The sequence below is a fragment of the Scylla paramamosain genome, chromosome 3, assembly GCF_035594125.1.
Source record: "Scylla paramamosain isolate STU-SP2022 chromosome 3, ASM3559412v1, whole genome shotgun sequence".
Classification (NCBI taxonomy): Eukaryota; Metazoa; Arthropoda; class Malacostraca; order Decapoda; family Portunidae; genus Scylla; species Scylla paramamosain.
The window spans coordinates 29,313,022-29,335,786 of NC_087153.1; the positions used below are offsets into that span (position 1 = coordinate 29,313,022).

Genomic DNA, 22,765 nt, shown 5'->3' on the forward strand with positions numbered 1-22,765 from the left:
GGTGATATGTACTAACAACAACGACAGCAACTCTTGCTACAGGTAAATGTGGCTGTTGTAGTTGTTATTGTTGCTGCTGCTGCTGCCGTTACTGTTGCTGCTGCTGCTGCTGATGATGCTACTGATACTGCTGCTGCTGCTGTTGTTGCTGGTCCTGCTGCTGCTGTTTCTAGTCCTGCTATTGTTACTACTACTACTGATAATAATAACAACTACAGCAGCAGCAACAACAATGACATAAATAATAATAAAGACAACAACAATGATAATAATAATAATAATAATAATGATAATAATAATAATAATAATAATAATAATAATAATAATAATAATAATAATAATAATAATAATAATAAAAATAATAGTAATAATAATAATAAACAATAATCACCTTCAGTCCATCACCATCATACGGTGTCTTTCGTCCCTAACGTCCCCGACCACCGCCTCGCCCACCACCACCTCGCTGCCAAACCAGTGCTCGCCGTGATCCCGGAAACCACAAACTCGTACGCAGGACCCGCTACATGTCATGAAGCTGATAGGTAAACATATTCAAGTGGCTGTTTTAAACCCAGGTTGTTTTTTAATGGTAATAACATAGAACAATGTTTACATCTTAGCGTTGCTTTCCTCACCTCCCATTCCACAGGAACGGCCGCAGATACCAGCCAGTTGTCAATGAGGCCTCGTGTACTGCATGTTGTCGATGAGAGGACGGAGTCTGTGGATACGGTAGTAAAAGAAAATGTGATGTTACTTAAAATCAAAGGAACTAGGCTGGTATTTTGAAACACTTTGTTCTCTCATTTGGAATATTTTCAAAGGTCACAAAGATGATTCGTCGTGCTCTCAAGATTTTGTTTTTTTTCCAACTGGAAGTGACGCATTTATTTTAAACTATCACTATAACCATAAAAAAAAAGCGTTTGCAAACACCCTATAACTTTATAACTTCTACTACAGCCTGTTATAAGTAGTGGCAATGAACTATGGAGACGTTTTAGAGACGTTTGAGCAAATGTCAAGATATAAATACATGCTGATTTTTTATTTTTAACGTATATTATGATAACTACTTTTGTGCCGCTGTAGTTTACTTCCCTGTAATGTCCAAAAATATGTTATGTATACGAGGCACAAAAAAAAAAAAAAAATCTAAATAATAATGATGCATATACTCCAGTGTTTTTTTTTTTCTTTTTTTCCTTGTTTGTTTGTTTGTTCGTTTTTTTTTCTTTTCGAAGTCACTCACAATGGTTGGTGAGGATTTTATTTTTTCCATTGTAACCCAAAGTTTTTAATGCCTGCGATATTTCACATATGTAGCAAAGTAGTGGACTGTACCTGGAATAAGGACCGCACATGCAAGCCTCGTAGAAGCAGGCAGGGCTAGTCAAATATCTTTACAAAGGAGAGAAAAAGAGTGGAGAGGAAGAATGAAACAAGTTAGTGAGCGACATGAGTGCCATCTTGAAGCACCGCGCTGTGTTAGGTGTGTTAGGTCCCAGGAATGGTTAAGATGAGCTACGTATTCATTATATGTGTGCCGCTCTACCTTGATCTGGAAGAGACGGTGGTGATGAGAGAGAGAGAGAGAGAGAGAGAGAGAGAGAGAGAGAGAGAGAGAGAGAGAGAGAGAGAGAGAGAGAGAGAGAGAGAGAGAGAGAGCAAAGAGATTAAAACACAAAAAAGAGAAAAGAAAATAGTTTGGATTAAAAAGAAAAAAAAAGTGAATTAAAATTGTAGTACAAATTTCAACTACCAACTTTTCTCTACTGCTACTACTACTACTACTACTACTACTACTACTACTACCACTACTACTACTACTATTACTACTACTACTACTACTACTACTACTACTACTACTACTACTATACGAGACAAGCAGCGGTTCAAGATGAGATTGGCGGTAACAAGATGGAATTGAGATCTCGATGACAAGTGTTTTCACCTCTTCAAGTTTGGGAATGATTTGCCGTTTCAATGCACTTAATTATATCCCATCATTAAGACTCACAGGTAGGAAGGTGGAGGGGGAAGGAAGGAGGAAGAGGATAAAGGATACAAGGAGGGAAGAAGATCAGAAAGTTGAATAAGAGAGAGAGAGAGAGAGAGAGAGAGAGAGAGAGAGAGAGAGAGAGAGAGAGAGAGAGAGAGAGAATTATAATAAAACAAGTGAAAAAAAATGCATCTTCCTTTCCTCTCTCTACATACTCCCTCTTTCCTTCTTCTCTTCTCCCTCCTAACGCCCTTCCTATCCTTTTCTCCCTCACGTCTCCTTCACTGTCTCCTTTCCAGTTACCGTCTTTTCCTTCCTCCCTCCATCTTTCAAGAACCACACGAAGCAAACAAAGAGAGAATCTAGGACTTTTTTTTCGTGGCCTTCATCGACATGATATAGGGAAAAGAGAGAGAGAGAGAGAGAGAGAGAGAGAGAGAGAGAGAGAGAGAGAGAGAGAGAGAGAGAGAGAGAGAGAGAGAGAGAAGATGAAAGAAAAAAAATAGGAGATAGAATGACTGAAAACAAGGTCAAGGAAAATAGATGAAGGGGTAAAGGAAGATACGAGGTGGATATTAACTCAATGGAAAATACAGATACGATAATGAAAGAAGATGAAAAGGGGAGGAAGAAAATAAGAAAGATAATGAACCGAAGGAGCTGAGAAAAGGTAAGACAAGGAAAGGAGAAGAAAAAGATAAAAAAGAAGAGTAATGGAGAGAAAGAAAGGAAATGATAAGTAATAGAGAGGCAGTGAACAAGGGGAAAAGGAAGAGAAGAGGAAGAGAAAAAAGGTAGCGGCGAAAAAGGGAGTGGGAGGTGAGGGAAAAATAAAACAAGGGGAAAGAAGAGAAGGGAGAGAATAAGTAAAGTAGGAAGTAAAAGGGAGGGATAGCACAGGGAACAAGGGAAAGAGGAGATAAGCGAAAGAAGAAAGGTAATGGGAAGAAGGAAGTGAGAGGTAAGGGAAAGACAATGTAGAGAGGCAAAGGGAGGGAAGGGAAGGGAAGGGGAGGGGAGGGAAGATGAAGGGAGACAAGAGGAACAAGAAGCCGGCCAAAATTAAGCAACGTTTAATTCCCTGTTATGCTTAGTCTAATTGTGCCGTAACGGAATCCCTCTCATTAAGTCGGCTTACTGCTTTATTACCTCCTCTCGGGCCGCTCTTATTAAAATGTAGCGAAGCGGAGGGAGAAGGTTGCCTCACGCCGCCCTCGCCCCTGCGCCGCTCCACCACAAGGCCCACGCCCGCCCCGCCTCCCGCCACCCGCTCGCCCTGGTAATGAAGGGGCGCGCATCACGTTTCGCTTTTGTTTGGTAAATGCGCCGGAACCGTCCTAAGCGGATCATCCCGGCCCGTGATTGGCTGTCGCTGTCGCACCGCTGCCGAGGAGCTGGTGGCGGCGGTGGCGGTGACGCGGAAGTGTATCAGTCGGCCATTCTTCCCCGGCAGGCGGTGAGGCGGAGAAACAACGGAGTCTTGGCTGCGTGATGAGGCGATGACGTGTTGTGGCTTCTGTCTTCCCAGTCTTACTATGGCGCTTCTCCTTAACCGTTCATGTCCATTGTTTCCTCATTCATTTCTTTTGAGAGACACGAGGAAGAAAATCACACAGGGACAATGGTGTCTTGGCTGCAGTGAAGAGGTGGCGAGTTGTTCCTTCTGTTTTCAGCTTCCGTCTTCCTCAACTTTACATGCTGCATCTCTTTAACCACTCATTGCCGGTGTTTCTTCCTTTATTCATCATTTCCTTTGAGACCATTTCCTTCGAGACCACGAGCCGGTCTTCCATATCTCAGAGCAAGAAACTGAAATAGCTCGGGGTGTTAAAAGCTGTAACACTTCTTAAGCTACTCCTTTACTGTGCAGCTTCTCCGTAACTGCTCATCTACGTGTGTTGTTCCTTAATGAATTGCTTTCTTTTGAGTCACAGGAGGAACCACGAGTCGTTCTACAATATCTCAGAGCAAGAGACTGGAATAGTTCAGCGTGTTTAAAAGCAGGATCACTTAATACATTTTTTCATAAGTTCGACTCTTCTTTATAGACTTTTAGAGTGAAAGAGGAAGAAACTTATTTGGTGATCCGGTCGGAAGGATGAAGAGGAGGAAGAGAAAAAAGAAATTCGGATACAAAATGAGATCGATGGCATTCCAGTTCACGAAAAAAATAAATAAATAAATAAACATTTTCATAAGCTCAACTCTTCTTCATAAGTTTAGAATAAAAGAAGAAGAAACCTATTTGATAATCCGATCGAAAGAATGAAGGAAAGGAAAAGAATAAAGAAATCAGAATAAAAATGAGACCGATACCACTCCCGTTCAAAGAAAAGAGTTAAAAAAATTACATAAGTATATGATCGAAGCATTAATGGAACTATTACGAGCCAAAGTCTTTCCCTCCCCAAAACAATTGAACATGGAAGGACTTATCCACCCCTCCTCGACTTTCCCTCCAGCATTAAGAGGAGAGGACAGGAGAGCAGAGGAAGGCAGAGGGGGAGGGAGGGAGGGTGGGAGAGAGGGAACGCTGCTCCAGACACTAAACATACAAAGATGGTCCTTGAGGTGCTACTATGCCCACTTCCGGTCAGGTGTCACAGTACCCACCTGACACCTGACACCTGAGAGAGAGAGAGAGAGAGGAGAGAGAGAGAGAGAGAGAGAGAGAGAGAGAGAGAGAGAGAGAGAGACGAAGAAAGATAAGTAGAAAGATGAGAAGCTTTGCAGTGAGATGCAACACACACACACACACACACACACACACACACACACACACACTGAGTGGCCCCGTCCGTGTTACACTCAATTAACCTCTAACCAAATTTTTGTTCAGGCTTGACGCAAAATTTGATTTGAGTGAGGCGGGCGGGCGGGTCTGATGGAGGGAAAGAAGAAGGGAGGTAAGGCTGGAAAGAGAGAGAGAGAGAGAGAGAGAGAGAGAGAGAGAGAGAGAGAGAGAGAGAGAGAGAGAGAGAGAGAGAGTCGGTTTAATAGATGGAGGGAAAGACAGGGAAGGAAGATGGAAAGAAAGAGTGGGGCGGAAGGCGGAAGGGAGAGAGCAAATAGGTGATGGAGGGTAAGAGGGAATATGATGAAGGGAGTGAGTTAGCGAGAGTGTGTGAGCGGGCATGTAAATGAATGTATTAATGATTGAATTAACGAGTGAGCGAGCGAGTAAAGTGTATCAAGAAGAGAGAGAGAGAGAGAGAGAGAGAGAGAGAGAGAGAGAGAGAGAGAGAGAGAGAGAGAGAGAGATGGAAAGACTAGCAGATAAACAAATATAGAAAACATCTTAAATGTGTATAATGCTGACTGACAGTGATATTAATGACGAGGAGGAGGAGGAGGAGGAGGAGGAAGGAAAGGAGGAGGAAGAGAAAGAGAAAGGAAAACAAGGATAATAACAATGACAATCACACCAAGGTAGAAAAAGGGAAGAAGATTAAGATGGTAAAAGAGGAATGACGTACATACAGACGCTGATGCGCTCTTCTCCTCACCTTCATTCTCATCCTCCTTCCTCCCTCCGCCCGTCCCTTCCTTCCCCTCCTTGCCGGGTTCCCATCAAGCCCTCCAGCGCGGGTCAAACACATGTAAACAAGCCTTTGACACACGCCTGCCTGTTGGGGTGCGGGCGTGGGGTCCTTAATGGCTGCACAATCGGACGCTGATGGAGGGCGGGGAATGGGCGTGAGAGAGAGAGAAAGAGAGAGAGAGAGAGAGAGAGAGAGAGAGAGAGAGAGAGAGAGAGAGAGAGAGAGAGAGAGAGAGAGAGAGAGAGAGGCTGGCTTCATCTCTGTCATTAAGCGCCTCAATACAGATAATTTCCCGCGTCAGAGAGCATCAGCAGTCCTCCCCTTTCTCCTCCCTCACCCCCTCCCTCGCTGCTCCCTAACTCCTCCCCCCACCTCATCCTCTCGCTGCCGCCTTCCTTTTTCTCCTCCCCTATCCTCTCTCCGCGCTACCTCTTCCCTATCCCCAACGAGAGGCTTCTACCCGTTTCTCCGTGAAAACTCTCTGCAGAAATGGTCGTTTTCTATGCTACCCTCGGCTGCTACTGTTTTTACTACTACTACTACTACTACTACTACTACCCTGCTTTTACTACTACTACTACTACTACTACTACTACTACCACTATTACTACTACTACTACTACTACTACTACTACTAGTACTACTACTACTACTACTACTACTACTACTATTACTACTACTTCTACTACTATGCACTGGCCAAGGGCTAAAAAAAAAAATGGGTAGAAAAAAAAGGTTCATTAAAGATACCAGTCCATAAAAAATAAGCCCAGAAGAATTATCTACTGCTCCTCCTCCTCCTCCTTCTCCTCCTCCTCCTCCTCCTCCTCCTCTTACTACTATTACTACTACTACTACTATCTCTACTACAACGCATTTTGACGTTATGACTTTCTGAACAGTGATATTTATCAGCTCACTCATATTTACCATCGCCACACGAGTGCGTCATAATGGCAAGTTTTGAGAAGTCGCGCTTTGTGAGGCGATGTAATATTTCCGGAATGAGGAGATTCGAGTTAGTGTCAGGAGTTGTGATTCAGTAAACATGTTAAGAATTTCTTGATTTACAAATCTTGCGGGGACTTATATCCACTTACTTCTTCATCTACTCACTCAGCGTTTCACAAACATCCCTATAAAAAGCCAACACGTGTGCTACTGTTTGTTCTTTCTTTGTCTTCCTTTATGTTATATTAGTGGATCGAATCAAAAACATGTTTCAAAAAGATGATCCCGAATTGAAACTGCTTATACCCGAACTGGAAGAGTTATTCATTCTGCAACCACGACCCACACCATGGATAAAACTTGTACCGTTTAAAACGATAGATTTTTGACACTTTGTTCCACGTCTCTTCAAATGGTAAATGTTCTGTTCATGATCGGGCCGCAGTTGCAGATATACAGCAATTTCAAACCAGATACATTGTATTTCTTTGATGCAGAACTTATAAACTGAATTACGGCTTCCAAAAATTTGAAGATTGCATTGGGAAAACTGTAACATCAGGAATACGCGGACCAGAACTGATGGGGAACGTTATAAATACAGAGAAAGAAAATAATAAACAAACTTTACGTACATGCGGCTCAAAAAAATGATAAAAGATGTGACTGAGGAAGGCCAAACCAAATAAATAAATAAATTTAACGTTCAAATAAAATAAAATAAATTCAAATAAATTCAAATAAACGCGAGCGAGGGAAACAAAGGGAAAATGCATGATATTCACAAATAATTGGGAACGAAAGCCCAAAACATTAGGAAAAGATACATCAAAAAGAGATAAGAAAGAGAACGAAGAGGAAGAAGAAGAAAAAAAAGAAGAGGAACAACAACAACAACAACAACAACAACAACAACAGCAACAACAACAACAACAACAACAACAACAACAATAAGAACAAGAGAAAGAGGAGGAAGAGAAAGAGGACAAAGCGGGGAAAATAGGAAGAAGAGGAAGGGGAAGAAGAAGAGAATGATGATGAAGAGGAGGGGGGAAAAGGAGGAGGAGGACGGTAAGGAGGAAGAGGAGGGGGAGGAAGAGGAGGAGAAGGAGGAGGAGGAGGAGTGGGAGGAAGAAAAAGTACGAGGAGGAAGAGTAGTAAGAAGAGAGGAGAGAAGAGGGAAGATTCATGAGAGATAAGTAGACAAACTGAGAAAATGGTTGATCAGAGAGAGAGAGAGAGAGAGAGAGAGAGAGAGAGAGAGAGAGAGAGAGAGAGAGAGAGAGAGAGAGAGAGAGAGAGTTCCCAGAGTAACCTGACACCTACCGCCCTCTCTATTATACAAGGGGCGAAGGGAGGGGTGGAGAAGGAAGAGGAGGGAGGGAGAGGATAGAAAGAGAGAGAAGACGAACTAGAGAGAGGGAAGGAGAGAAGGAGAGAGGAAGGGAGGGAAGAAGATAGGGCACTATTTACTATCATTAGACTATTATCTCCACGTGTGTGAACTATAATATCTCTCTTTAAATCTGGTTCATGTTAATTGGACGCTGGGAGAGATTTCACGGGAACTTCTCATCACACGGTAGAGAAGTGGTGTGTGTGTGTGTGTGTGTGTGTGTGTGTGTGTGTGTGTGTGAGGTAAGGACGTATTGGTTATAAACTTAACGTGGGCGAGGATCATTCATAAAAATTTTCTGTCTCGCCTGAAAGATGTCACAGATGAAAGCACAGTTCATATATTGCTTTTGACCCTTCCATTCTGAAATGAAACAGTTAAAAGCATTAGAGGTTATGCATGAAAACTTTATAAGCATCTATGAGAAAGAAGGGCATTAAAAGAATAGATTTTTGCAGTTTCTTCCGAGTTTAATGATTAGAAGTGGTTATAGAACAAGTAAAGATGTCTCAGAGTGGTTAGTAATTAAGGAAAGATGTACCAAATAATAGTGAAGGGGTTAACATAAACTGTCTTGTTATTGGGATGAGGTCGAGAATTTTTTTACCAACACTTATTGAAATGTACCAGAGCGGCTCAGAATGGTGTGTGTCCTTCGGTTACCTTTCGGTCTTAGCATACACCTGCTGTAGAGTTGTGTAGCGAACGTGTGAGGCGTGGAGTGTGTGTGGAGGAAGAAAGAAACGTGACAGTAGAAGAGGATAAAATGGCATGAGAGAAGAAAGTTGAAGAAAACATGAATGGAAATTAGGGAGCTAAATTATATCGAGTTACAAAGCAAAAAAGAAAAAAAAATACGAAAATCAACACAGATATAAAGCCATTACATTGATTATTCTCTTCTCAAATCACAGTAGTAGTAGTAGTAGTAGTAGTAGTAGTAGTAGTAATAATAATAAGGATAGAAGTTATATGACAGTTTGCTATACTTTCCGCATATCATCATCACTTAGTATTCCAAATAAACAAACTTCTAATATCCTACACAAATCCTCATAAAGGAAAAAAAAAACATTTCCTTCAACCTTCCTACCTCCTCCTCCTCCTCCTTCTCTCCCTCTCCACCACCACCACCACCACCACCGCCTCCTCGTCTCACTCCCTAATGAGACATGAGATGCGCTACTCGGTCTCATAATTACCCGGACCAAACGCCTTGTTAATTACCAGAGTAAACACGGAGATGCTAATCGTTACGCTGTCAATTAGGTGGCGAGGCGCGGCCCTCTCCGACCAGGACACCCCAAGGGCCCCTCCCAGGCATTGATTTGGGCTCAGGTTGCCTCCCCAGGGTCTCATCTCCCCCTCTCACTCCCCTTCCTTACTCCCCTTGCACCCCTCGCACTCTCTCCCCTTACCCTCTTTCTCTCCGTGCCCTCTCCTCGACACCCTCTCACTCTCCCTCCCTCTCCACTGTCTCTCTCAATACGTGTTTGGGTCTTAAATAGGTGACGTCGGTGCGTCGTGTTTTTGTTGTCACGTCCTAGTGGGCCCACGTGTGTGTGTGTGTGTGTGTGTGTGTGTGTGTGTGTGTGTGTGTGTGTGTGTGTGTGTCTCTCTCTCTCTCTCTCTCTCTCTCTCTCTCTCTCTCTCTCTCTCTCTCTCTCTCTCTCTCTCTCTCTCTCGCTAGCGTTGTTAAAATACTATCAAAAACATAATTTCACACACAAACACACACACACACACACACACACACACACACACACACACACACACACACACACACACACACACACACACTCACACACACACACACACACACACACACACACACACACACACATACACACACACACACACGCAAACACGCGCGCGTTCAGTGACATAATCCAATCATGTTTATTATTGATTTTTTTTCTTTTTTTTTGTTAAGACCCCATGCGGCGTCACAGGCAAAAAATGTTACAAGCAGTTCACGGGCATAATATAACAATACAACGTTATTAAGATGGCAATTATGCAACGCCAGGCAAAAAAAAAAAAAAGTAAGACACGTGTGCTTAAACGCTTTGCTCTCTCATCACTGCTATTCTCAAAGGCCGCCGAGATAGTTAGTCGGTTCTCATGTGTGCTATCTCCATTCACAATGCAGAACACTTGTTAAAATATCAGATCATTCATGAAAACACTAATGAACGCCTCAGTAACTTCCACTGGAGCCTGGTGAAAAAAAAAAAAAATCAGATGAGGTGCCACAACATTTAAGAATACGAACATACGACGAAACAGAAAACAAGGAGGAGGAAGAGGAGGAAGACTTTTAGAGTTGAGGGATGGACCAATAGACAGCTCCCACGCTCTCCCATCCTCTCTCCCCGTAAACACTCAACCCTCCCCCCAGCACAATACTGACTAATAATCCGAGGTTAATTGACGTCTATGTAATTACTGGGAGTTTGAAGAATAAAAAGAGGAAAAGGAGGACGATGACGCGGAGGAGGAAGAGGAAGAGACGGAGGAGGAGGCGGAGGAGGAGGAGGCCGTGGGAGTGGAGATAGCGTCGTCTCCCCTCTCTTGTCAAGTGGTCAACCCCGCCCACCATTCTCTCCTAACGCAAAAGAAAACGAAGCCGCTGCCTTATTATCTTTCCTCTTATGATAATTTCGTGTGTGTGTGTGTGTGTGTGTGTGTGTGTGTGTGTGTGTGTGTGTTATTAAGTTTAGGACTATTAATTATTGTGATATTTGATGTTGGAATATGAGAGAGAGAGAGAGAGAGAGAGAGAGAGAGAGAGAGAGAGAGAGAGAGAGAGAGAGAGAGAGAGAGAGAGAGAGAGAGAGAGAGCTCAATGTCATGTTCGCTTCCCTCCTTTGCAGCGAGTGTGTAGCAGAGCAGACGGAGGCGGCGAAGAAGGTAGCAGTGAAGACAGTCCGTGGATGAGACTCAACCCGCAGCTGTACCCTGTGGTGAGGACACACACACACACACACACAAATAGTTTCTTTAATGGAAATAACGCAATACTTCACCGCAAAAGAAATGTAAACACCAAAAGTAGCGAAATAATGGAAATATCGCCTAGAGTTAACCCAAGCTGACCTTTCCTGACCAGACATCGCGAGACTTGACCTCCGTGAGCTCGTCAATGGTTCGCGCGTCCTTCAGCGAGTCTTACGCAGCCGCCGCAGCCGCCGCCGCTGGTGTCCTGCCCTCTACCGCCGCCGCCGCTGCTGCTGCCGCCGCCGCGTACCTCCACCCGCACCCATACCTTCACAAACCCGAGACCCACTTCCTCTTCCCTGGCGCAGGTAAAACATGAGCACGAATGTGGGACGAGAGGGAGGGCAGGTGAGGGAGGAGCGAGGGAAAGAAAGTTAAGACACCATGATGGAAATAGATTCTCCTCGCAGTGGATAATTTAATACACTTTATTCCGCTGTGTTATACGCGTTTCTTCTCCTCCCACAGGGCTGAGTTTCGGCGGCTTGTTCGGAGGCGGCGAGGGAGCACTGAAGGCCTGCCGCCGGAGAAAGGCTCGCACAGTTTTCAGCGACCACCAGCTGGGCGGCCTGGAGAAGCGGTTCGCGGCGCAGCGGTACCTGTCCACACCAGAACGAGTCGAGTTAGCAACCTCCCTCAACCTGTCTGAGACGCAGGTGAGCCGTCCCCCATTCACTATTGCTCTTTATCTTTCATTTAGTATTTCTATTTATTTATACATGATCACTATATTTTCACCAACTTAGACGTTTTCTGTCATCAACCTATGGCTCACAATCTGCGCTCAGTGTCTTTCCAAGTAGCGCGTTGTCCCTTCCCTCCCTTCCCAGCGCTCCATTTACGTGCATCACGCAGCATCAGAGCTCGGGTTGTTTTATTTACAGCCGCTCGGCAATGAGAAAGATAGGCAGGTAATGATGGTGTTTAATGACGGCCTTTTGCATCACAGCCACGCGAAGTGATGCAATGATAATAATAATGATAATGATGATGATAATGATAATAATGATGATGATGATGATGATAGTAATAATAATAACAATAATAATAATAATAATAATAATAATAGAAATAATAATAATAATAATAAAGGACGCTTGAGATATCCGTCATCCAAATTTTGTGAGATGAAAAGTACGTGTGTATTTTCTATATGCTCTGCTTCTGTGTTTGTCAGTCTCCTGTGTTTGTCCGCCTCTCCTCATCTTCCTCCTTCTCTTGATCATCCATCCTCATCCTTTTCTCTCATTGTAAACTATTCCCCATCCCCGTCACTTTCATTCCCTTCTCACTCCCTCTCTCCCCTTCTTGCTTTCCCTCTAATTCCCGCTCCCTGCCGGCTCTCCCCTCAATGATAGGGTGGTGTTGATCTCGTTTGAGGGGACAGGTAGTGGTGGTGGTGGTGGTGGTGGTGGTTTGAGGGGAACAGACAGGTGGGGGTCAGATGATCACCCAGACAGCGCCGCGCCCCACCTCCTCCATAACCCTTCCATCACTCCTGCATATGCTAGTGGTTGTCTCTTCATCATTGCGTCCCCTACCGTGATGTGTTGACAGTGTGATGGTTTCTTAAAGATGATGGGAATATATTATAGTTTTGTTACATGTTACGCTGTCCTGAATACTATTCTTATTCTATGTACATTTTTGTTCCATTTGCTTTCTGCTATTTTCATTGTCGTTTGTCTCCTCTCTTTTCCATTTCCCTTTCTTTTTCGCACTTATAGCTATCGTTTTCTTCATCATTTTCCTTTTATCCTTACCATTACATTTACGTTTCGTTCCATTTGTTTTGCACTGTTTTCACTGTTACCTATCTATTTTTCTGTCTGCCAGTTTGTTTGTCTCTCATTATCTTCCTTCTTCTCTTTATCATCCATCCTCATCCTTCTCTCTCATAGTACTTCTTTTTATCATGCCCTCCCTCGCTCGCCTCCCACTCAATGGCATCTCTCTGTCCATTCTACTTCCAGGTCAAGACGTGGTTCCAGAATCGACGGATGAAACACAAGAAGCAACTTAGAAAACACACGGACGACAAAACCTCCACCACCACCAGCGCCGCTGCCTCCTCCAGCACCTCCAGCGGCGGCTCTACCAACTCCTCCGCCTCCTCTTCCTCTTCCTCCTCGTCGTCCAGTAGTCTAGGTGGCGGCGCAGGAGAAAGGGACGGAAGAACGAGTCACCTGGTGGGAGGGTCAAGTCATATGGATCAACAGGGCCCCTGCTCCCCCCTTGATGCAGGTGTGTGTTTGTGTGCTGTAGTTGCTCTTGGTGTTTCTCTTGTGTGTGCTTTTTTATCTGTTCTTCTTATTCTTTTCGTTATACTTTATCTCTGTAGTTTGCTTTTTATTCATTCTTCTTATTCTTTTTACTCTTCTTTTTTTTTTCATGCACTCTTTCTTTTCTGCTCCCGTTTTTTTTTCAGATTTTGATTTCATGTTATGTTCTTTTTGTTCTTTAATTACGTTCGATCCTCCCACTATTGCTTCTTTCACCTATCGCTGCTTCATTGCCATCATTCCGTTTTCTTCATCTCCTGATACAGAGTTTAACGTTTCCACCTCACCACACACACACACACACACACACACACACACATGCCCTACTTTCTCGCTTTCTCCACACAGCCGCCTCTCCAGCCACAACACTCCCGAGGGACAGTGACCTCTCCCACTCGGACTATGAGGACGAGATCGACATCGTGGGCGTCTCTGCCGACTTGCGTCACGCCCACGGTTCCCGCTCCCACCCGCAGCCCGCCCACTAGGTCCGCTTAGCTGTCAGCCTCCGCTAGTCTACTCTCGCCCTGTCCCGCCCGCAAGATGACAGTGTGGACGAGGGACGGGGTGGAGCTCCTCTCACCCACCAGTGACGTGACGTACTCCCTCTCCCGATCCTGCAGCATGCATGTTAAGAAACTCATGTCGTGTTAAGGAATTTCTACTACTTGAATAAAATCGAAAAGATATTTAAGACATCTAATGGGTATCTCTCTCTCTCTCTCTCTCTCTCTCTCTCTCTCTCTCTCTCTCTCTCTCTCTCTCTCTCTCTCTGCCAAGGTCAGTCTGGTCACTTTCAAAGCCTCTTTTGCACTTGTTTTCGTTTTTCATTTAAGTGGAAATAAAAACAAAATGCTACTCTAGTCAGTCAGCTTCTCTCCCGTCTTTCCCACACAGACGGGGATGTGAGAGGTCTGGTTTGTATTAACGCCAAAGGTTACCAATGAAAATACTCTAGTCTTGTAATCTAGCCAAAGTTATGTTTAATTTTGTTTTGTTTTGTTAACAGATGAATGAATTAATTTTATACTAGTCGATGCTCCACACACCGTCAGGACAGTCTGAGTGCCGCGCGTCTCTCAAGAGCGGCGCATCAAAGCGTGAGTCGTGTGCCCGCCCAGCGTCACAGCCTCGGGGACCTTGACACACCCGTGGCCCCAACACGCAGGGACGAGTCAGTGTACAAAGCGTGTCAGGCGTTTATAATCCACGTTCGTTGGACTGTAACCTTTCATTCCTTCCCGCCGCTTTAGGACCCTGCTTAGCTCAGCCCGCCTTGTCGTGAACACTTAATGCCCCGCCCCTCACCCCTTCACCTTTACGATATGACAAATTTGTTTGTGTGCATTACGATGGGTTATATGTCTCTCTCTCTCTCTCTCTCTCTCTCTCTCTCTCTCTCTCTCTCTCTCTCTCTCTCTCTCTCTGAACAAGGCGCGTGGCTTAAATTTCTACGTATTACCTGCAAAACTTTCTCACAAGACTTGCATTCATGATTCCATTCTCTGTCTCTGTCGCCTCCATTGAGATGTCTACTCGTGTGGCACAGAGGAACTTTTTTTTTTTTACCACCATAGGAAACTTAAACTCAATGGTCCCTAAAAAAGTATGGCGTTTTCAACTACGAATAATCCTGGAGCAAGAATAAATTATTTAAAATACTTTTGCTCTCCGTGGTGGTGGCTCTCCAAAATGTACGTACTTTAAACATGTACCAGAAGAAGCCTTAATAGTAAAGTTAATACCACGTCAATATTTACGGTAAATCTTCATTGTTCACAAAAAAAAAAAAAAAAAACGAAAAAAAATCAGCTTACTCATGTAATAACTGACAAAGAAAAAGTCACGTTATTTTTTCCTACCGTAGTCAGAAATAATTGTCAGCACTTACGGAAAACAAGAATAATGGAGGTAAAATTTCGGATACGGATCGAGTAACGCTCAAAACTGGGAGATGATTTAAAAAGGATTACAGCGTCATGCTTAAGAGCCGTAATTAAACAAAGGATCTTAGCGAAGTCAGAATAAAAGGGGTTTGTTAGGCAGGCAAACAAGAGGTAATCAAGCACAGGATTACAACCATACTGAAAAATACATCTTAATATGAGTTTGCTGGAGATTAATACAAAAGCCCTTATTCTGAAACGCTTTGTTCTCTCATCAGGAATATTGTCAAAGGCCACAGAGACGATATTAGTCAGGTTCTCATAAATGTTAATAAATGTTGGTATGGAATACATCTTAAACTATCATTCGAACCATGAAAGCACTAGTGAAAACTGGAATAACCTGCACCATAATCTGATAAAACTATTCAAGATGAAACGCCATAGAAACGGTATGTCAGATTCTCTTGGATGTTAATCAATACAAGTATACAATCCATCTTAAACCCTCAGGAGAAACCATGGAAACTCTCTTCAAAACCAGAACAACTTGCAGTACAGTCTGGTAAAACTAGTCAAGATGAGACGACTACCACGGGTGAGAACACGGACCTGCATGTTTTAAAGTGGTGCCGGGACGAGAGATGGTTCAGGCTGGGAATTAAGGCAGTTGATATCACGTCTCTACACTAACCATCCATCACCTCTCAATGAACCATCTACCGCGCCCGCAACACAGCACATCTACATCTCCGGTCCATGCAAGCAACACCTAAATGAACCACCCACACCCAACACGCCCACCACACCCGCCACGCCCTCATTGTCATCCATTTTTATCCTCGAGGCAGCGAGAGTGTAGCTTCATAATGTTTGGTAGAATCAGTAAGGTTATAACATCGCTTTAATTCACTAGAGTCATCACAACTTGTCATCACCACCTCTCTCCCTCTGTCTCTGAATCATACCACACATTACCTTCATTCACTATCTTAAACATCACTATCCATTGTATCACTATAGCCTGCCGCGTTCAACTATCACTACCCCCACCACCACCACCGTACAACATTTTTTTTTCCTTGTCATATCACGCATAGCTTCCATTCACTGTCATGACCGTCACCATTAGCACCGCTACAGCTCGCCACGTACCACATACAGGCACCATCACTACCTCCACAATCGAATTCAACACGCAGCCATTACTCTCTCTCTCTCTCTCTCTCTCTCTCTCTCTCTCTCTCTCTCTCTCTCTCTCTCTCTCTCTCTCTCTCATTACTCCTACTATACTCACTAAGAATAACCATCTAATAGAATAAAGGTACAGAGAAGTTGACATATGAGTTATGTTCTCACTACAAGAAAAATAAAAAAAGTGCACTATTATACCCATAATTATTCTTTCCCTCGTGAAAATCGAACGAAATTCAGCTAGTTTGTCTATCTTCCTTTCCTTCATCACCACCATCGTCATCGCCGCCACTGGCATTGTCACCGTAGTCTCCACCACCATCACCACCACCACCGCCGCTGCCGCCATTAGTTTAACCTTTTTTTCTTTATTCTTCTTCCCAGTGTGAGTGTAAATAATATTGTACATATTTCGTGTTATCTCCTTTTCCGATAACAATAAAGAATGAAATGATGTTGCTGACGCCGCTTTTGTGTCTCCACCGTGTGTGTGTGTGTGTGTGTGTGTGTGTGTGTGTGTGTGTGTGTGTGTGTGTGTTTGTGCGTGTGCGTGTGTGTGTGTTTGTGCGTGTGCGTGTGTGTGTGTGTGTGTGTGTGTGTGTGTGTGTGTGTGTGTGTGTGTGTGTGTGTGTGTGTGTGTGTGTATGTCCGTATGAAGATTCAGAGAGAAAATTACTGTATTTCTTATGTTTCATTTCTCTTTTTTTTCGCTAGATAAAATTGTGTATATAGTTAGTAGCAGTAGCGAGAGAGAGAGAGAGAGAGAGAAAGAGAGAGAGAGAGAGAGAGAGAGAGAGAAAGAGACCTCATGAATCTCTTGGTGTGGTTTCTTTCAGTGAGCGAAGACAAAGGTTGTGACAATGGCGTCTGGTGCTCGCTCGCTCGCTCTCTCTCTCTCTCTCTCTCTCTCTCTCTCTCTCTCTCTCTCTCTCTCTCTCTCTCTCTCTACTGCCAGTATCCTTCCTACATAAAAAAAAAAAAAAAAATATATACACAATTTTATCTAAAGCGAAAAAAAAGACAAATGAAACAGAAGAGATACAGCAATTAAAAATCATGTGATACTGTTATTCTGTTTTTCCTACCCCAAACTTTAACCCCCGTGGAAGAAAACATAATGCAACAATTTAGTCTGTTTTGCCAACTATACCTATACTCTTCAAAGGAAAGAATATGATGATGCAACGCTCTTCTTTTGCTCTACATACTAAAGGGTACCATATTTGTCCTGTTCATGAGGCGTTATAGACGTGAAAAACAGAACAAAAAAAAATCAGTCAGCTCACTGAAGGAAAATGTTGTTTACCATGAATTTGCTAATATGCAGCCCTCTTAATTATGAGGTGACCCTACTGTATAATATTATGTAATTGGTATCATGTATGTTCCATGCACGAAGATTACGTTAAATATTGAATACTGAATGTTTGAAGAGATATTAAAGTGACCATATAATTCTTCAAGAGACGTAAGATGTTACGCGAGCAAGGTTTTCCATAGCTGAATTTGCAAAAAAACATAAATAGTATCAATTAAGTAAATAAAAAAGAAAAAAAAAGACTGAGTAAGTATCGTTCGCTAATCCAGCAACCTAGTAACATACATACGCTGTACAAACTCGGTCACGACAATTACAAGTAAAATAAAATTTGTACTCCAGACTTTCTTGCTTTTCTCCAAAATGGTCAATTGCTCTAAGCGGGGGAAAGAAATGGAAGTTGACCTGTTACATGGTGATGAATCGTATAATAAGTAACCTTTCTTAAATAAATAACCTTTCTTAAATAGATAATCTATCTTATTTTGATCAAGCAAAAATAAATAGATCAAAAATCCAAAAGTCTACGTGGACCAAGATTATATTTTTTGTACATGATTATGCACGTGCAGCAGTGTTATCAGTGATCTGCAATACATCTAACATAAAGGTCACAGATTGACAAAACAAAGTCCCTGCAATGAGATGTGACGTCCAAAAGTTCAAAAGTATATATTTCATTTTTCTATTCGATAACGTAAGAAATACGATGCTATCCATGACCACCCGCGGGGAGCAAGGCAACATATGTGCAGGTAGGAAAAAATCGAAAATATAAAAACCAGCAACGTCTCCTAGGATGCGATTCACTACGAAGAAATGTTCATTCTACATAAACTAATGCAACTAATCGATCTAAAGTATCCTATTCAGAGATACAGGACCGGAAGCCTATGTTCACATAACGACAGAAGGTAAGGTCAGACAGGTCAGACATGAGTTAAGGTGCATGCAATCGCTGCAGGAGTTCAACACGGTGACGGTGACATAATGGTTGGCACACGAATTCAGATCACTGTATACAAGGCAGAAAGCAGCAACTCGTGCCTCAAGGAAGGTCGAACAGCTGCCTGGGATTGTCTCCATTCAAACAGAAGCTTCTTGTTTGTGATGCAGCCTACCACTCTTGATGTATCATGGAGGTAAAACTTTTGGCGAAACGTAATACATAAGATAGAACTGCCTTCATAAAACAAAATAGGAAAAAAATAAATAAATAAAGTAACCCCGAATTGGCAAATCGAATTAAAAAACTGACATTTTTCGATAACATGAAAAATTTACATTTGCACGTCAAGAAGTGAAAACATGAAAGATGAGCATCCTGGCGACCTGCGGCAGTCTTAATTAACAATATCACACACACACACACACACACACACACACACACACACACACACACACACACACAAACACACACATGCCTTGAGGTAGCCAAGCAGTTAGCATCGTCGGCTGCTGGTACACACATCTTTTTGTTCAGGATTTGACTCACAACCATTTTAACTGTAAGTGTTTCTTCAAGCAGCGTTTTATGCCATGACAGAATTTCTATAAAATATAAAATAGCACTAGTAAGATAGGATTAACAGCTAATTCGGGCAATGTGGCGGCCGTACCTCACTCACTGGTGGTGCGATAACATGGAAGCAAATAAAGAGTCTGGATAACACTGGCACAGTTTCGCTCCACACTCCACAAATAGTGCCAACCTTTCCCTTACTCTCTTCAGCCACCAGTCTCCCTCTCTCTCTCCCTCTCTCTCTTTTCCCTCCCAGCCAGCCTTCCCTGCTCTTCACACTGTACTCGTCTGCCTTCACCATTTCCACGCTAAATGATTTTTCCCTCGGTCTAAAAAGCAAAATCTGGCTCGGCTTGAATGTAATAGAAGAAAAAATGAGCGGTAAAATGAATGTTGAATGAAGTAGTTCAGAGACTAGATGACCTAAGTCCTCCTCTCTTCCGCTCCCGCCGCCTCAAAAAGAAGAAAAAAAAGTTGGAATATTCACCTCGTGTGTTATTAAATTCCTCTATTCATTTGGCTTGTCCGGACTCCCCCCATGACACTCATCTTGTTTTTCGCTTTCCCTCTCTCTTTTCAGTTTGTGTCTAAAAACGTCTGTCCGCCATTTATATGCAAATGTTCTTTTTGGGGGAAGAGAGAAGTGAACTGATGTGAAAATTGGTCGAGGGTGGTGAAAAATACCACCGCGGAGAGAAGAGAGCTAGCTATTCGTGCTGGTAGTAGTAGTAGTGGTGGTGGTGGTGGTGGTGGTGGTGACTAGTAGTAGTAGTAGTAGTAGTAGTAGTAGTAGTAGTAGTAGTAGTAGTAGTAGTAGTAAATGTTGCTGTTGTTGTTGTGTATGTAATTGTAGTGGTGGTATTAATCATTATTATTATTATTATTATTATTAGTATTAGTAGTAGTAGTAGTAGTAAAAGAAAAAACAACAGCAGCAGCAGTAGTAGTAGTAGTAGTAGTAGTAGTAGTAGTAGTAGTAACAGTAGTAGTAGTAATACTACTTTATATTAGCAGTAGTGATATGTCTGTTATAGTAGAGGCAGCAGCAGCAGCAGTGGAGATGGAGGTTACAGTATCATCATGTAAAAACATCAGTCAGCGGGAGTAGTAGTACGTACAGTAGCAGAAGAATATAGGAAATGAATGCATTAAATTACCTCCCTGAACCAATACACACTCCCCGATGGATTTGTTTCAGTCGGAGCCTTCATCTTCGCAGCCCCTCACTGTATTTAAATAAAAAAAAATAAAAAAAGCCCGCAGCCAATCAGTCAGTCAGTCTAGAGGCAGGAAGAATACACCCTCGCAGACTGCCACCCATCCTGCCTCCCTTTCCCTTCCCGCCAAGAAGTGGAAAAGGCGCTATTCACCCTTAATAATATCACCAGGGCATAACCTGCGCCCATTGGAGGATATTAAATCTAATAAGCGACATGTTTGTGTAGAACTGCTGGCGGTTTGCTCGGCCCGGCGTAAACAAGGTGTTGAGGCCCGCCGCCCCCCTCCTCGCCCCCTCTTTTAACCCAACTCGCTGCCACACACTACCAAATCACTGTTTATCTGTCACACAAGCCCTCATGTCGCCGCCCGCAAGCAGAAATGTGGCTTGTTGGTGATTGCACGCTGTATTTCCCTCAGCCTGTCGGTGTGGCATCCTCTCTAAGCCTCCATTTAAGAAAATAAATATTCGGTGAACATCTGACGGCGACGAGAAAGAGGAGGGAGAGGACATCGCGTGATTGGATGGCGCCAGGCAACAAGACTCCGCCCACATCCACTCTCTCTCTCTCTCTCTCTCTCTCTCTCTGCAGGCGTAACCGCTCGGCGAGGATGGACGCAAAATTCGCCTTCAGGCACCTGGGAAATTACGGCTAATATGATAAATAATTAGCCTCGTTTCCCATTTCATAGCCGGCGGTCCCTGTAATGAGATGAGGCCTCGACGGGGACAACAGGGACCGTCCTCCTCCCCGTGCTAAGTCGCAAAATCTTCCAGCGTTCCAAAATAGAGAGAGAGAGAGAGAGAGAGAGAGAGAGAGAGAGAGAGAGAGAGAGAGAGAGAGAGACGGGGGTGGGCACGGCGAGGGAGCGGAGGCAGTGAGGGGTGAGGGAAGGAGGGACGGAGCGGGGGAGATGAAAAACTGAGTGAGGAAAAAAAGAGAAAAATAATAAATCTTCCTGCCCCATCTAATTAGGAGTCAGTGGTGTTAAATCCATACCGACGGGACTAATTAAGTGTGGAGGAGGGGAGGGAGGAGGAGGAGGAGGAGGAAGAGGAGGAGGGGGGGAAGAGTTTGTACGTAGGCAGACGGAGTGGAAAGGGATAGATGAAGCAGGGAAGACTTGCTTTTTGTGTTGTTTTGAAGAGGAAAGCGGTAAATGAGAGAGAGAGAGAGAGAGAGAGAGAGAGAGAGAGAGAGAGAGAGAGAGAGAGAGAGAGAGAGAGAGAGAGATAGTAGTAGTAGTAGTAGTAGTAGTAGTAGTAGTAGTAGTAGTAGTAGTAGCAATTGTTGTTGTTGTTGTTGCTGTTGTTGTTGTTGTTGTTGTTGTTGTTGTTGTTGTTGTTGTACCTAAGGGCAGACAAAGGTTTAGTTAATCACGGCACATCTTAATCACATGGACGTGAGCAAAAAGTTCATGACGGCACAGAAAAGCAGGCGTTGATTTGCCTAACATAATTATCACCACGGGCAAAAAATGCATTGAAATTAAATAAAAAAAATCTCATAGGTGTCGTCAGTGTTGGCTGATGTGAGTGCCGAGGGTGAGATAAGACCAGTTTTCTTTCTTTCATGAGGTTAAAACCTTAGAATGAAGAAAAAGAAGAAAAATGATTAAAGATTTTTTGCGTGGCTCCGCAACAACTAATGTCATATGGCGCTGAAATAAAAGAATTGCAATATTAAAGTTAAAGGTAAAAGGTAACTAAGATAGGATACCGTTCAAATTTAAATGTATAAGAAATATAAATTAAATAATAGGAGCAAAGCGAGCTGGCATCTGAATGTAGTAAGAGCAAGTGAGACAAGTCCCACTGACCCACAACAGCACACCTTGGGGTTGTTCGTTTCGTAACCAAGGCGCTGGCCTAGAGAAGGAAATGAGCATTGTGAATACGGACATTTATAGTAATCATCTGAATGTAACATAGGATACAGTTGCGAGACTTTTCTAGGTTACTGTCCTGCTGATTATCTTCCCCGAGTCTTGGATTTACACATAGTGCTCGCGAGTTATTGACGGTAAACATGATAACTCTCGATTGATTTATTGGTTGATTTGATTTGATGGCGCCGAATGATAACTCTCGATGAATCAAAGTTATCCGAAGCCGAGTTGGAACGTGAGAGAATTAACAATATAATACGAAAAACCTAGATTGCAAATAATTGTTAGGGTAAGAGATGCAACTCAATAAGCAAACAAAAATTAAATATATAGTGAAAGAGAAGTGAATATTGGAGAGGCTCACTTTTTTTCAGGCAAATCCCACATCACTCAGAATTTCATCAAATACGACTCTTTTTCCATAAGCGAGAAAGCACCACAATGAGAACAAATTACTAAACATGCACACTGAACATAAAAGCAAATGAGAAGTCAGTCAATAAATAGATAAAAAGTAAAACGTTTAGCTAACAAGTGACGCGCTATATCACTTCTGAGGAG

General features: G+C 43.1%; 1 protein-coding gene and 1 long non-coding RNA gene across 3 annotated transcripts in view; one reads left to right on the forward strand and one right to left on the reverse strand.

The window, feature by feature from the left end:
• Positions 1–16,719, forward strand: part of LOC135093349 (brain-specific homeobox protein homolog) — a 25,005-nt gene extending 8,286 nt beyond the window's left edge. Inside the window, exons 2-6 of one of the 2 annotated variants that reach the window (XM_063992587.1) lie at positions 10,771–10,860; positions 11,007–11,202; positions 11,363–11,550; positions 12,868–13,138; positions 13,525–16,719. In XM_063992587.1, the coding sequence (XP_063848657.1) occupies positions 10,771–10,860; positions 11,007–11,202; positions 11,363–11,550; positions 12,868–13,138; positions 13,525–13,664 (885 nt within the window). In that variant the 3' untranslated portion in view covers positions 13,665–16,719. Of the gene's footprint in view, positions 1–10,770; positions 10,861–11,006; positions 11,203–11,362; positions 11,551–12,867; positions 13,500–13,524 lie in introns of those variants that run through there. The other variant, XM_063992580.1, reaches the window with a different exon arrangement.
• The window catches only part of LOC135093361 (uncharacterized), a 39,783-nt gene continuing 17,421 nt past the window's right edge, over positions 404–22,765 (reverse strand). Inside the window, exon 3 of the long non-coding RNA XR_010263326.1 lies at positions 404–724. This is a non-coding gene — a long non-coding RNA (uncharacterized LOC135093361). The remainder of the gene's footprint in view (positions 725–22,765) is intronic.